Genomic DNA, 13,297 nt, shown 5'->3' with positions numbered 1-13,297 from the left:
ACTTAAAACACTGTTAATAAGTTAGTAAAACTATTATTTCGTCTTAACTGAGCGTTGTCATGGTACATAAAGCATTTCAGAAAGTCGACGTTATGAAACATTATTGTAGTATCACCCAAATATATCTATATAGGTGCACGTGCGGCAAATGTGTCAAAATGGTTAATAGCCAGATAAACAAACTGTAACACCCCAGAAATAACGGTTCATGCTAATGTTAGCGTTATATGCATTAGCTAAACACAGACATAAGGTACGAAAATATTTCTTGAAGTTAAGACAAAAATGAATAGACAAACTTACAGGTTGTGATTCGGTGGAGCTAACAGGTCCAAATAGAGTTGGTATTGCCCCCTCTTTAAGGATAGTCGTTTCACATATCCTGCATTGAACGCGCCAAGATTATTAAAGCAATCTTCTGTGAAATGACGTGCGCACAGTTAAACCCTAGGGTTATACTCTGTTGGTATAGTTTGAATGAATTGTAACCATTTTTCCCTCAGACATTCTTCCTTTGGTAGTTGAAATAAGACCGAGTTAGTGTCACACCGTAGAACACGCGTTCCAGACATGATACACACGCATCACGAACGAGCGACAGTGTTTGTGGGAGGAGAAATAAGTTTTCGCGTCAGTCTCAACAAAACATAGGCGGGGACTATGTATAGTGACGTAGACATGCGGGTGAACTATTCCACGTCTCGTTTCTGTGATTCAGAGGCGTTTCCCATTATTACAAGCAAACAACTTTGTTATTTATTCACCTTCGGACTTACAACTTGGCAGACAGCTTACTTTCAAACACAGCAACATAACAGACTGCATGAAGTGTCATTTTCATGAACTCATGCTACCTTCTCTTTAATAATAAAATTAAACAAAGACTAAACAAGAACCCACGAGGGGGTAAAATAAGAAAAAGTACATAACACACAGGAACGAGGACTAACTACACCTAACGAGACTAAAGATAACATTTAACATTCAATACAAATGACTTGACTAGACCGGACCTGACCACTGTCAGGATTCCATCACCATCTCACTCCACTCATTCCCTCATTCCCTCATTCCGCCCACTCAGTCATTCACACGCTCATTGTCACCCGATTACTAATCACTATCACCTGGACCTCATCAGCAGTGCACCCATTTATACCACAGACCAACATTCACTCATTGTCTGATCTCGTCTACACATGACACAGACTCTATACCATACGTACCTGTATTCCTACCTACTATCCCGATCTTCTCAGCGAACCTTCTTCCCGCCTGCAAAGGAATTCATCATCAGCTTTATCTGCAAGATAAAGAGAGAGACTTGGTTACACTACGGATAAGTTTCCATCTGTTTTGTCATCTTACCGGATATTCACCTATTTCGTTGTACCGATCCATTCTGCAAATTAAACTTATAATCTTACCATTCTGTCTGTTTCGTCTCTGCCAAAACCTGACAACCACACCAGACCAGACTAACAGAGACAGGAACTCACCCACATGAAATGAATGACAATGAACCAGCACAGGACAGAAAACAGAGGGGCATTAAGTAATGGGATGAATGAGGAGGGGAACAAGTATTGGGCATGAAATCATAATGAGAACTAACAAGGAAGCAAGAGGGCCGGAACAAAGTCGAGACCTCAGAGAGACTATGGTGACCCATAAGTGCCAAAATTGTCTCTCTCCACATAAAACAATTTTCTGTCAGGCTCTGAAGATAGCACCTGTAGATTCGGTTTGGTTCTCACACTGCACATAGTGTGACAAATTATATTTACCTATTAAAAAAAGTTACTACTCCATCCAGGGTGTATCCTGCCTTGATGCCCGATGACTCCTGAGATAGGCGCAGGCTCCCTGTGACCCGAGGTAGTTCGGATAAGCGGTAGAAAATGGATGGATGGAAAAAGTTACTTTTAAAGAAAAGTAAACAAAATAATACAGTGTGATTAAAACTATATTTATATTAGTTTAAATTAAACTTAAAATACAATGAAAATGTATTACTTCTTAAATTTGTTAATATTATCCAATTATTATCCACTTATGTGCATCCCTGGTTATTATTTCACCACTAGGCAGAAAGAAACATGACATGATGTGGCAGAATCATGACATTTGACTAGTTTGCAATATATATATACAGTTGAAAGAAAAAGTATGTGAACCCTTTGGCTTACTTGGATTTCTTCATAAATTGGTCATAAAATGTGTTATGATCTTCATCTAAGTCACAACAATAGAGAAACACAGTCTGCTTAAACTAATACCGCACAAACATTATACGTTTTCATGTTTTTATTGAACACAACATGTAAACATTCATAGTGCAAGGTGGAAAAAGTATGTGAATCCCTAGGCTAATGACTTCTCCAAGAGCTAATTGGAGCCAGGAGTCAGCCAACCTGGGGTCCAATCAATGTGATGAGATTGGATGTGTTGATTAAAGCTGGCCTGTCCAATAAAAAACACACACCAGTTTTGAGTTTGCTGTTCTGAAGAAGCGTTGTCTGATGTGAACCATGCCTCGCACAAAAGAGCTCTCAGAAGACCTACGATCAAGAATTGTTTACTTACATAAAGCTGGAAAGGGCTACAAAAGTATACCTAAAAGCTTTGATGTCCATGTGTCCACGGTAAAACAGATTGTCTACAAATGGAGAAAGTTCAGCACTGTTGCTACACTCCCTAGGCGTTGTCGTCCTGTAAAGATGACTGCAAGAGCACAGCGCAGAATGCTCAATGAGGTGAAGAAGAATCCTAGAGTGTCAGCTAAACACTTACAGAAATCTCTGGCACATGCTAACATTTTTGTTGACAAATCTACAATAAGGAAAACATTAAACAAGAATGGACTTCATGGGAGGACACCACGGAGGAAGCCACTGCTGTCCAAAAAAAACCTTGCAGCACGTTTGAAGTTTGCAAAAGAGCACCTGGATGTTCCACAGCACTGCTGGCAAAACATTCTGTGGACAGATGAAACCAAAATTAAGTTGTTTGGAAAGAACACACAACGCTATGTGTGGAGAACAAAAGGCACAGCACACCAACATCAAAACCTCATCCCAACTGTGAAATACGGTGAAGGGGGCATCATGGTTTGGGGCTGCTTTGCTGCCTCAGGCCCTGGACGGATTACTGTCATCGATGGAAAAATGAATTCCAAAGTTTTTTTAAGACATTTTGCAGGAAAACTTAAGACCATCTGTCCGCCAACTGAAGCTTAACAGAGGATGGACGATGCAACAGGACAACGACCCAAAGCATAGAAGTAAATCAACAACAGAATGGCTTCAACAGAAGAAAATACGCCTTCTGGAGTGGCCCAGTCAGAGTCCTGACCTCAACCCGATTGAGATGCTGTGGCATGACCTCAAGAGAGCGATTCACACCAGACATCCCAAGAATATTGCTGAACTGAAACACTTTTGTAAAGAGGAATGGTCCAAATTTCTCCTGACCGTTGTGCAGGTCTGATCTGCAACTATAGGAAACGTTTGGTTGAGGTTATTACTGCCAAAGGAGGGTCAACCAGTTATTAAACCCAAAGGTTCACATACTTTTTCCACCCTGCACTATGAATGTTTACATGTTGTGTTCAATAAAAACATGAAAATGTATAATGTTTGTGCGGTATTAGTTTAAGCAGACTGTGTTTCTCTATTGTTGTGACTTAGATGAAGATCAGAACACATTTTATGACCAATTTATGAAGAAATCCAAGTAAGCCCAAAGGGTTCACATACTTTTTCTTTCAACTGTATACACTATATATAAAGAGTGGTTCCAAAATGAGATATAATTTCAAATATCATGCTTTTAATTGTGCAATCCAATTAATATTATTCAAACTGAAGTTAGTTTGTTTTGATTTAAGCCATAATAACAAATAATACTAGCTAACTAATATGATAACATAATAAAAATGTTATGTTTTTGTTTTTAAAATCTCACTTTGGAACCAAACTCATATGGATTCTTATGCGTATTAATGAGCACCGTTTGTGTATATAAACACATAGCAACCATGTTTTGTCTGTTTAAAAAGAATTTGTATAACCATAGCTGAACTACATCATGGTTAAGCTGTAGTTAATATAATAAAACTATGGTACATTTGTGTTTCCTGTGCTTTAACAGAAGTTAACACATGTACATTTCTGAAAATATTCACACAGGAATTTTTAATTTCCAGTATCTGATTCCCATTCCTTTCGATTTCCATTCATAATCGATTCCCAACCTTAACTGTTAGCCGTTAGTTGTGAAAGACAGAAATGTATCGAAACGATTCAAAGATAATTTGCTGTACGTATCTTTCACTGCAGGGGTCTACTGCATTACGATTTTCATTCTCATTGGCATCAGCATTCTGGAGACCATCTTCGTGAATTTTTTAATGGCTAAAGGAGAGCAGATTCTGAGATCACAAGCACCCATAGATTCCACATCTGCCGTTACTGGTGAGTATTTCACATATCGTCGCTGTCTTTCCAGACCTGGGATGTCCAAATTTACTGTTTACCAGGCAATGGAAAAGCGCTGCACTTTTTAAATAATTAAATACGGTGTTGTCAAAGATTACAAGCAGTTTTAAATACATTTTATTGATTAGATGTTACCAAGTGACAAACATAAAGGGTGATTTATAATAATGATTTGCAGCAAAAATGTGGAGATACAAGATTTTAGAAAGACAGCAGCGAAATGTACTAAACATTTGACCACATCAAACATTTCTTCTGTTTCTAAAATAATGTTTGTTTAATTCATGATTTTGGTAAAGCACAGAAAATTTACAAAGTTCATCCATGTTTAATTTTATCACAATATACAGCACATAGATCATTTTAATGCACAGTTCCAGAAGCACTTCCTGTTTAAGCTTCTTTATTTAAATTAACATACAATATAAGATGTTTGTTTAGGATTTTGATCCTGTTAGTTGTATTTTGTCAGGCTGTATCTTGCTGTCATGGGCATTCTTCGCCTAACATGGACAGTCATGGTCTAATGGTTAGATAGTTGGACTTGTAACCTGATGGTCACAAATTCGATTCACAATTCCGGATGGTAATGACTAGTGATGGGTACCGTTAAGATTTGATCGATACCAATATAGATACCGGTAGTTATCAATACTGTTATCCATAATACGCTCTATAATTTGATGCAAAAACGCATGATGTGAAAAGATGTTCACCCTTACGAAAATTAACCATGTTTTTTTGTGGTACAAGTGTAGTAACCGTGTTTTTTTGGTTACTATGGTTTTTACAAACAACATGGTTTTCAAAACTTTGGTTATTTTGTATGCCAACAACAATAAGAGAATTCATCTAGAGCCAAGTTTTTTTCCCCTTCACAGATGCTGTTATGAACTCTGATGAGAACCCAGCGGAGAGAAGATGTCTGTACTGGACCAGAGCAGCCCGGATAGTCGATATTATTGCCGTGATTCTTTACATTATCACCATTATGGTGTTTCTACCAATCATGTATTATGCTTGGTTCATGGCATCAGTGACATAACAAGTGTGACATCATTCCTAAGATGGTCAAGGCATAACTTTTTTGCATGGTTCAAAATGATCATTTAAAAAATATTTTCTTTTTCGCTTATACACATATGCTCTCTTAGGCTCATCAATGAACTGACTTTACATGTAAACAAACACTGAAATTTAAGCTTTAGAAAATGAAATGTTGTTTTATTTAGTATTAAGTAGTGCTTTTAAACTATTAGGTAAATCCTGCTAGTTTTTTTTCAGTGTGTAAATTTATTGAAAATGATATATATTTCCAAATTCTAGTTTTGGAAGTTTAGTAGTTTTTTCGGTGCATGATCATATAATTAATATACATGATTATTTAAATAGTTTATTTATTGTCTTTTATTATTATCATTACATTCTGGATTTACTTATTCTTATCAACAATGTTAATGATATTGTCTTGTTAAATTAGCCAATTACATTTGTCTGTTGATAGAAATAAAAATAACGTTGCTATGGTGAAATGTTCAAACAGCAGCAATTAAATTATTTTATTTAAAAACATTGCAGTTGAACTTTATTGAACAAGCACGCTTTTTTTCTCTTCAACTACAATTTAACAATTCTTATATTATAGTCTGCTCTGTTTTGTTGTGTTGGTAAGTGTGGTGTAGGCTACTGTAAAATGTTGCTGCTATTTGTTTTCTCCACTTCAAACGTTTGGTAAATGTGAAATTGTTTGTTTGTTGGGCTTGTCTGTATCATTCACTCCTGCAGATGTCAGCTGGGTCGATTTCAATTGCCGAGCATCCGTCTAACACAGATCAATCCTTCCTTATCAATCTATATGATCTGCATCTAAAAGTCATTGAACAGGTAAGAATAAACACTCACAGGGTCACAAATACGCTCATTTTACGGCACTTAATGAAAATAGTTTTTCTGTTTGTTTCAAAAGGAATATGAGATTGCAATCTTGAAGGCCTTCAACAGCCTTTTTCATCAACTGGTAATTACATAAATATTTGGTCAACTATGTCAGAATAACGGCCTTTTGTGTTTTTTAAAGGAATGTGTTTATTCTCTGTTCAGCTGTTTCTGGATCACATTGCTGTGGAGGGAGCTGAGGAGAGGATCAATGACATTAAGGAAAAACTTCCCAGTCTGGAGGTGAGCTCCACTTTAAAAACATCAAAGTGGTTTGTGTGGTGTAACTTTACTTTTCAATAAAAAACGTGATAAAAACAGTTTTGAATACAATAATTAAAATCATGACGCATACAAATGTCTGCATTATTCTGATTTCCCAGAGGATTGTTCTTGAAGAAGAAAAGAAGATGGATTACTACACTGGCCTGCTTTCTGACGTAAGGGTCATTCTGATATTTATTTTCAATATACCGATGGCACTCATAATCATGTTTTCTATAGCAGGTCATCGTTCAGACACAAGAAGCTTGCTCTACGGAGGATGAGATCATTGATGAAACACAGGCTAAGCACAACTCATTCACAAACCAAATACCAACTGTAATGCCACTTTCCTTCATTAATTGCCATCTGTGACACAATTCATGTGATGGAATGATTGGTTTTCCTACTTGCGTCAACAGGCTGCTCCGGAAAAGTTGCACCAGGATTCTCAATCCATCCCAAATGAGAGCCAAAGGACCAGATCTGCAATTAGGAGGGAAGACAAACGAGAAAGAGGAGGAGAGGACATTCAGTACCAGCTCATGGAGGAGATAGCACTGAATAACAGAACAGAAGACAGTACTGAGTCCACAAAGAAAAAGTGAGTGAATGCTACACTAAATGAGGAAAAATATATTATGAATGCTTTTAGTGATCAAAGCCAAACCACATTTATTTACAACTAATTTGTTTAATTTATCCTCTCTCTATGAAGGACCTGTGGCTGTTTCTCATGTCTGAGATGTTGGCGTTAATCATTTGTCTGTTTACCAGTTCAGATGGCATCTCTCCGGCTTACTTGAACTCCCATTAATATAAAGTTATCAGCAATTTACTGTACCTCTGTCTCTTTGTTCTGTGCATTATTTCACACTTATACCATGGGTTTGCCTTATTTTTAAGTCAAACGCACACCTATGCAGTTCCAGATCTGTCGACCGAATTACAGTTCCATATCAATGCACCAAGTTGAACTGAATATAGATCTTACAACAGACAAAATGAAAGTGAAATCCCATTGTCTGAGAAGAAGTAACTCTTGATATTTAATGAAAGCATGAACATATCTACAAGGGTGACAGGACTGTTCAGACGAAAACCAAAGCATATATCACAAAATAACAAAAACAACACCTTAAATTTGTCTGTGGAATGGATAAACGGGACTTTACACACAGCTTTCTATGGCACTGAGTACTGCAGCTTGCACAGAAACTCCATGTCAAGTTTTCACTCATATCCATCTATCTATCTATCTATCTATCTATCTATCTATCTATCTATCTATCTATCTATCATGTAAGGAATAATTGACGACAGGTCGTTGAATTCTTTGAAAATAATGCACAACCTGGGGAATTCGCATCGTGGCCGTTAAACCTTGAGGTGTGCATAGATGAAAGGATGGATGGATGGTTGGATGGATAGACAGACAGATGGACAGATAGCTAGAGGATGGATGGATGAAAGGATGGATGGATGGATAGACTTAAATTTTGCATAAAATCACAAATATAGTGTATAAATGACTTTACTTTCAAAGGCAAAATGTTTTTACGATAATCAAAAAGACACTGAGTACACATTTTAACTGGTGTTTTATTTTGTAAAGCCAATAAAATAAACCACAGATAGTCAGCTATAAGCAGAGACAACGACAACCAAACTGTAATGGAATCACAAAAGAGAGAAACTTTCCTCGTGTTTGTGAACCTCAGAAATTAATGTTTTTATCAAAGGAAAGTGTCCTTCACAACATCAGAACTCCCCAGGACTGCCTTCCTGCGAGCCACTGCTTCCAAAATCTTTTTGCGTGGCCCAAGTTGGATGCGGATGCTCTTAAGATCATCATCTGAGCAGAGCATGAGAGCGTCGAGATCCAGTTGCTCACGGCTGAACACGGGAGCAAAGTCCATCAGACAGATAGAAGCCAAGAACGAATCCAAATGCGACGTCTCATCTTCCTCATCCAGACCAATCTCCGCTTCATTCCAAGGAAGATCTGACTCCTCCTCAAAACCCTCTAGCCCCTCCTCCACAGACTCGAACACCTCCTGGCGAATGAGGAAGCCCAGGTCTTCTGTATTGCCACTAGGGAGATCCTCGGGTTCGATGCCCATTTCCCTGGAGAAGTTCTTGCGGAAAACCATTTTCCCGAGACCTGGCCTTTCAAAAATAGACTTGAACTGACTGGCCCCCTCTTCTTCATTTTCAAAATCATCCTCTTCATCCTCCTCATTTTCATCTTGCTCATTGAAGACGTCAACAAAACCAGGCTTCTCCTTTGAGCCGCTGTCCTGTTTAACGAAAATCACATTGCCGTCCCCCTGTCTGCTCACGGTCCCCTTGTCTTTTTTCCCAAACTTGCGTTGAAGGGTTCCCTTGATCGTTGTTTTGACAGAGCCATTGGTGTCTGCCGCAATGAGTTTGGAGAACTGTTCTCTGTTCACGCTGTTCATGGTACCTGTGGTTGAAGAGGCTAAACTGGCTTCAGAGACGGAGTCGCGGTACATCTTATCCATCTTGTTCTGGTGTTTCTTCTTCACACGTTCGCACTGCTTCACCCTGCGCTCCGCATCTTTTGTGGCCTGCTCCTTCAGACGCGCTACCTTTTTGGCATTCTGGTTCGTCTGTTTGGACGCGGCACCATCTAGAAAGCGGACACAGTCCATGTGGTCTCGAGAGGCGGCGACGTCCATCGGTGTGTGAAAATCATTGTCCAGAGCGAAGAGGTTAGCGCCGAAGTTTACCAAGAAGCTGAGGATCTGCATGTGACTGTTGGCGGCGGCGTGATGTAGGGGTGTGTTCCCCCAGATGTCACTCTTGTCTGGATCACCCCTAGAGGACATAGAGCCACTTGTTATACAAAAAAGTTTATTGCATATATTACAATATACAGTACCTCACAAGCAGGCGAATGTAATCATTGACAAAGTATGTTATTTATTTTTAAGAATTGTTTTTTGGAGAACTTACTTCCTCAGACTTCCCTCCAACATTCCTACAAACTTCTTATAATATATCTTAAGAACAATCTTATATCTTTTTCGTGTTCTCAGGTTCAGGTTTCGTGGCCCCAGATATCCTATAGACCACTTTGTAAGATGAACTGGTCCAGAAGCATTTCTCAGGTCTCAGTTTTTCGGTTTGGTTTTTTATTTATTTATATGTAGTTTTTAGTGGAACACTCCACGTTATTTGGAAATACTCCCCCAGAGTTAATAAGTTGAGTTTTACCATTTTGGATCTCCGAGTCTGGCGATAGCACTTTTAGCATAGCTCAGCATAGATCATTGAATCCAATTAGACCAGTAACATCACGTTCAAAATGACCAAAGAGTTTCAAAACTTGACTCTTATGTTCTGATATGATGTGTTAAAACAGACGGAAAATTAAAAGCTGCGATTTTCTAGACCGATATGATCAGGAACTATACCCCCATTCTGGCATAATAATTAAGGAAGTTTGATGTCGTGACATGGCCGCAGCAGACGCAGTGATATCATGCTGCCATGTCATGACATCAAACTTCCTTGATTATTACGCCGGAATGGGAGTATTGTTCCTCATCATATCAACTCTTTGGTAATTTTTGAACATGATGCTACTGGTCTAATTGGATTTAATGATCTATGCTAAGCTATGCTATCGCCAGACCAGGAGATCGTCTGAATAGATTCCAAAACGGTGAAATTCAACTGATTAACTCTGGTGGAATTGGAGAATGAGCCTATTTCCAAAAAAGTGGAGTGTTCCTTTAAAGATGTTTGTTTGCCATTTTAAATCGGCTATACACATTCTGTTGGTTGTATTTTGTTCAAACGTTTGTGTAGTGCTAAAGAGCTGAAACCGGCATTGGCAACGTCATCAGAAGAGGCCTGTAATTTAACCAAAGCACCCTAGTAACTCCATAGCAACCGCCAAAAAAATGTTATTGCTCAAATGAGATTTCATTGGAGTTCTCCTACATTTTATAACATTTTGTAACTTCCTCTCCGATGTTTCTCCTGAAATTGCTTAGCAGAAATAAAAGAAACGTGTCTGTATTGTTAAAATCCATAAAGTGTATGGGGGTGTAAAATGAATTGAAGTGGTAAATCCTGTTTTAATCTAATCCCAGCGATTCAAATTCCACCCTCACATTTTGTCTCATAATTCATAAGGATCAACCAGAGGTCATAAACAGCAGCAAAAGTTAATCTGTAACTTGTCGTAAAATGAAAGTCCACTGGTAAACCCATAAAGAGTCAGATTACAATATCTGCTGTACAAGAGTTTATCAAACTGAACAGCATCTGTTCATGAAGGGATGACATGGAACATGACAAAGCCTCTCTGAGTACCCATAACAAAACACATCCGTTATACAACAGTGGTCTACCTTTCAAAATGGTGATTCGTACAGTCGAAGTATAAATCATAGCAATCACTGCGCATTATTTCATAATATCTACTCATAATGCTAGAAATAAATAAACTCTGGCTTGAGCTAGCAGTAGATGAAGGATAAAGAGGTCTATTGTTCCATATTTGCATAATTCATTTGGTTGAATAAACATTTGGCTTTAGCTCTGGGAATTTTATGAATGATGTAAATGGCAAATCATGCAAGAAACAGAGAGGCCAGAAACACTGCTGGGTCATTCTCACGAAACCACTGAAACAACATGTCAGTAAAGATTTGAAGTATAGAACATATCATTAGGTTATACAAAAAATAATCATAATAAACTTAACTGTGTACTCTACCTTCACAAAGCATACATTTGACAGAGTAATGATTCATTTATGTATTTTTTTCTTTTTTCTCCCGAAATTCTCAATGGGTTATGTGCATTATATGTTGTCATTTAAACGGAATTAAATTTAAATATTATTTTCGTTTTTAAATAGTTATCGTTCTTCTGTATGTTCTGAAATTACAAAAAAACATAGACAGAATATTCATGTATAAAAAATGAACAAACGGTAAAAAAAATAAGTGTATATAACTGATATTCTATTCTTCCATAACACATTTAAAAGGCAGTTTAAGCACACACACAGATTATGACATTAAAGGGCAAGTTCACCCCAAAATGAAACTGTTTTCATCATTTACTCACCCTCAGGTTGGTCTTAACCTGTATACACTTCTTTGTTCTGATGGACACAAAGGTAGATATCTGGAAGAAGGCCAGTAAACAAACAGATCTCATCCCCCATTTACTGCCATATAGAGGAAATAAACTCTATGGGAGTCAATGTGGATGAGATCTGTTTGGTTACTGACGTTCTTCCAAATATCCTCCTTTGTGTATAAAGTTTTAGTTTGATTTAGTTTGAAAAAACACATCAGTCTGTACCTTTCAAATGACACATTGACAGATAACTTCATATTTTAAAAGCTTAGAAATCTCTTGTCACATCTTTCATTACCAACACAGGAAGTTTTCTGCTTAAAAAAATGTCACGTGTATAATTGATGAATTATCTTTTTTTAGCAAAACCTCATATGGGATTGACAGTTTGTATGTTTAATGTAAAGAGATTTTTAAGTCTTTTTATGAAACAAATGTTAAAAATTGTGTTGAGCTGTTAGTAAAAGTTTTTTAATTCACGCTTTCAACAATGGCATGCCTTGTGTTTAATGAATCAAAAAGAAATGAGTTGATGCCAGTGTTTAAAAGAAAATAATGTTAGACATTTTCAAGATTTCGTGAGAATCACCCGGCCATTGGGTTAAAACAACCTTTTTTCAATCTTACAAGAAATAGCTAGAAAGTAACCACCTAAAGGATTGTAAAACTAGTCCGAACTGGAAAATCATTTGTCAGATGTGAAATATGTACCTCGTAAAAGTATTAAAACAGTTTAGATATATGAATACTACTAACAAGGTACCAATTATGGTCATCTTCATGCAATGATTGCAGTTCATCACCATTTTTGTAGCTTCATGAATATTATTCTAATAGAAACTATAATTCAACTGTTAATTCTAGTTAATATGAATGTTTACTAAGGAAATGTTTTATTGAATAGTTCAATCAGGTTTATTGAACTCACCCTCTACTGCATATGAGCTGAAGAGCCTCAATATGTCCGTGATAAGCCGCCCAGAGAGTGGGCGTCATGCCATCTTCATCCGGGGTGTTCAGATCCTTTCTGGTGGCTTCTTTCAAAAGATCCAAATAACCGTCAATGGCTGCTTTGTGGTATCTTGACATGGTTGTGAAAACAAGAACAAAATATGCAAAGTAAAATGTCTGAAGTAAAGCATCAGAGGACCATCCTGTAGAACTCTCACTTTCTCTGCCTGTGTGTTTGAGGGAGGAGAAATTCACTGCACGGACACAGCGTCACTGTCACTGTCATAAACTAAAGTCCAGTGTGTGTTTGTTATCAAGGATGGGTTACCAGAAGTGTGATGTCAGGTCTTTTGATTTTTAAGCAATAGCCAACTTGTTTTATTCACAGTAATTCCAGTTACTCATCAAGTCACTTAAGGCAAAGTTATTTTATAAAAATTAGCGGAACAATAGCTTTAATTATCATGAGATATCACCAAGAATCATATTTTCCTTTTCTTTAAATACAATAAGACAATAGTTTG

The 13,297-nt window shown here is 37.4% G+C and overlaps 2 protein-coding genes across 3 annotated transcripts; one reads left to right on the top strand and one right to left on the bottom strand.

Annotated features, from left to right (window-relative positions):
• Positions 1-6,047: 6,047 nt before the first annotated feature.
• LOC130426697 (uncharacterized) lies at positions 6,048-7,541 on the top strand. 2 transcript variants are annotated; one of them, XM_056753602.1, is made up of 8 exons: positions 6,048-6,166; positions 6,285-6,383; positions 6,466-6,516; positions 6,600-6,677; positions 6,818-6,874; positions 6,942-7,037; positions 7,121-7,302; positions 7,417-7,541. In XM_056753602.1, the coding sequence occupies exons 2-8, from the start codon at positions 6,285-6,287 to the stop codon at positions 7,454-7,456; spliced, it is 603 nt and encodes a 200-aa protein (XP_056609580.1). In that variant the 5' UTR covers positions 6,048-6,166; the 3' UTR covers positions 7,457-7,541. The 2 variants fall into 2 exon arrangements, with proteins under 2 accessions (XP_056609580.1, XP_056609579.1); XM_056753601.1 differs by having other exon boundaries at positions 6,939-7,037.
• Positions 7,542-8,282: 741 nt separating this feature from the next.
• On the bottom strand, positions 8,283-13,007 carry anks4b (ankyrin repeat and sterile alpha motif domain containing 4B). The gene is made up of 2 exons (XM_056753214.1): positions 12,751-13,007; positions 8,283-9,539 (listed from the first exon to the last, which is right to left on the bottom strand). Exons 1-2 carry the CDS (start codon positions 12,909-12,911, stop codon positions 8,435-8,437), a joined length of 1,266 nt encoding a protein of 421 aa, XP_056609192.1. The 5' UTR covers positions 12,912-13,007; the 3' UTR covers positions 8,283-8,434.
• Positions 13,008-13,297: the final 290 nt, after the last annotated feature.

Source organism: Triplophysa dalaica, chromosome 7 (assembly GCF_015846415.1).
Source record: "Triplophysa dalaica isolate WHDGS20190420 chromosome 7, ASM1584641v1, whole genome shotgun sequence".
Lineage (NCBI taxonomy): Eukaryota > Metazoa > Chordata > Actinopteri > Cypriniformes > Nemacheilidae > Triplophysa > Triplophysa dalaica.
The sequence above is the reverse complement of the archived record's forward strand: the minus strand, read 5'-3'. Positions and strand labels throughout refer to the sequence as shown.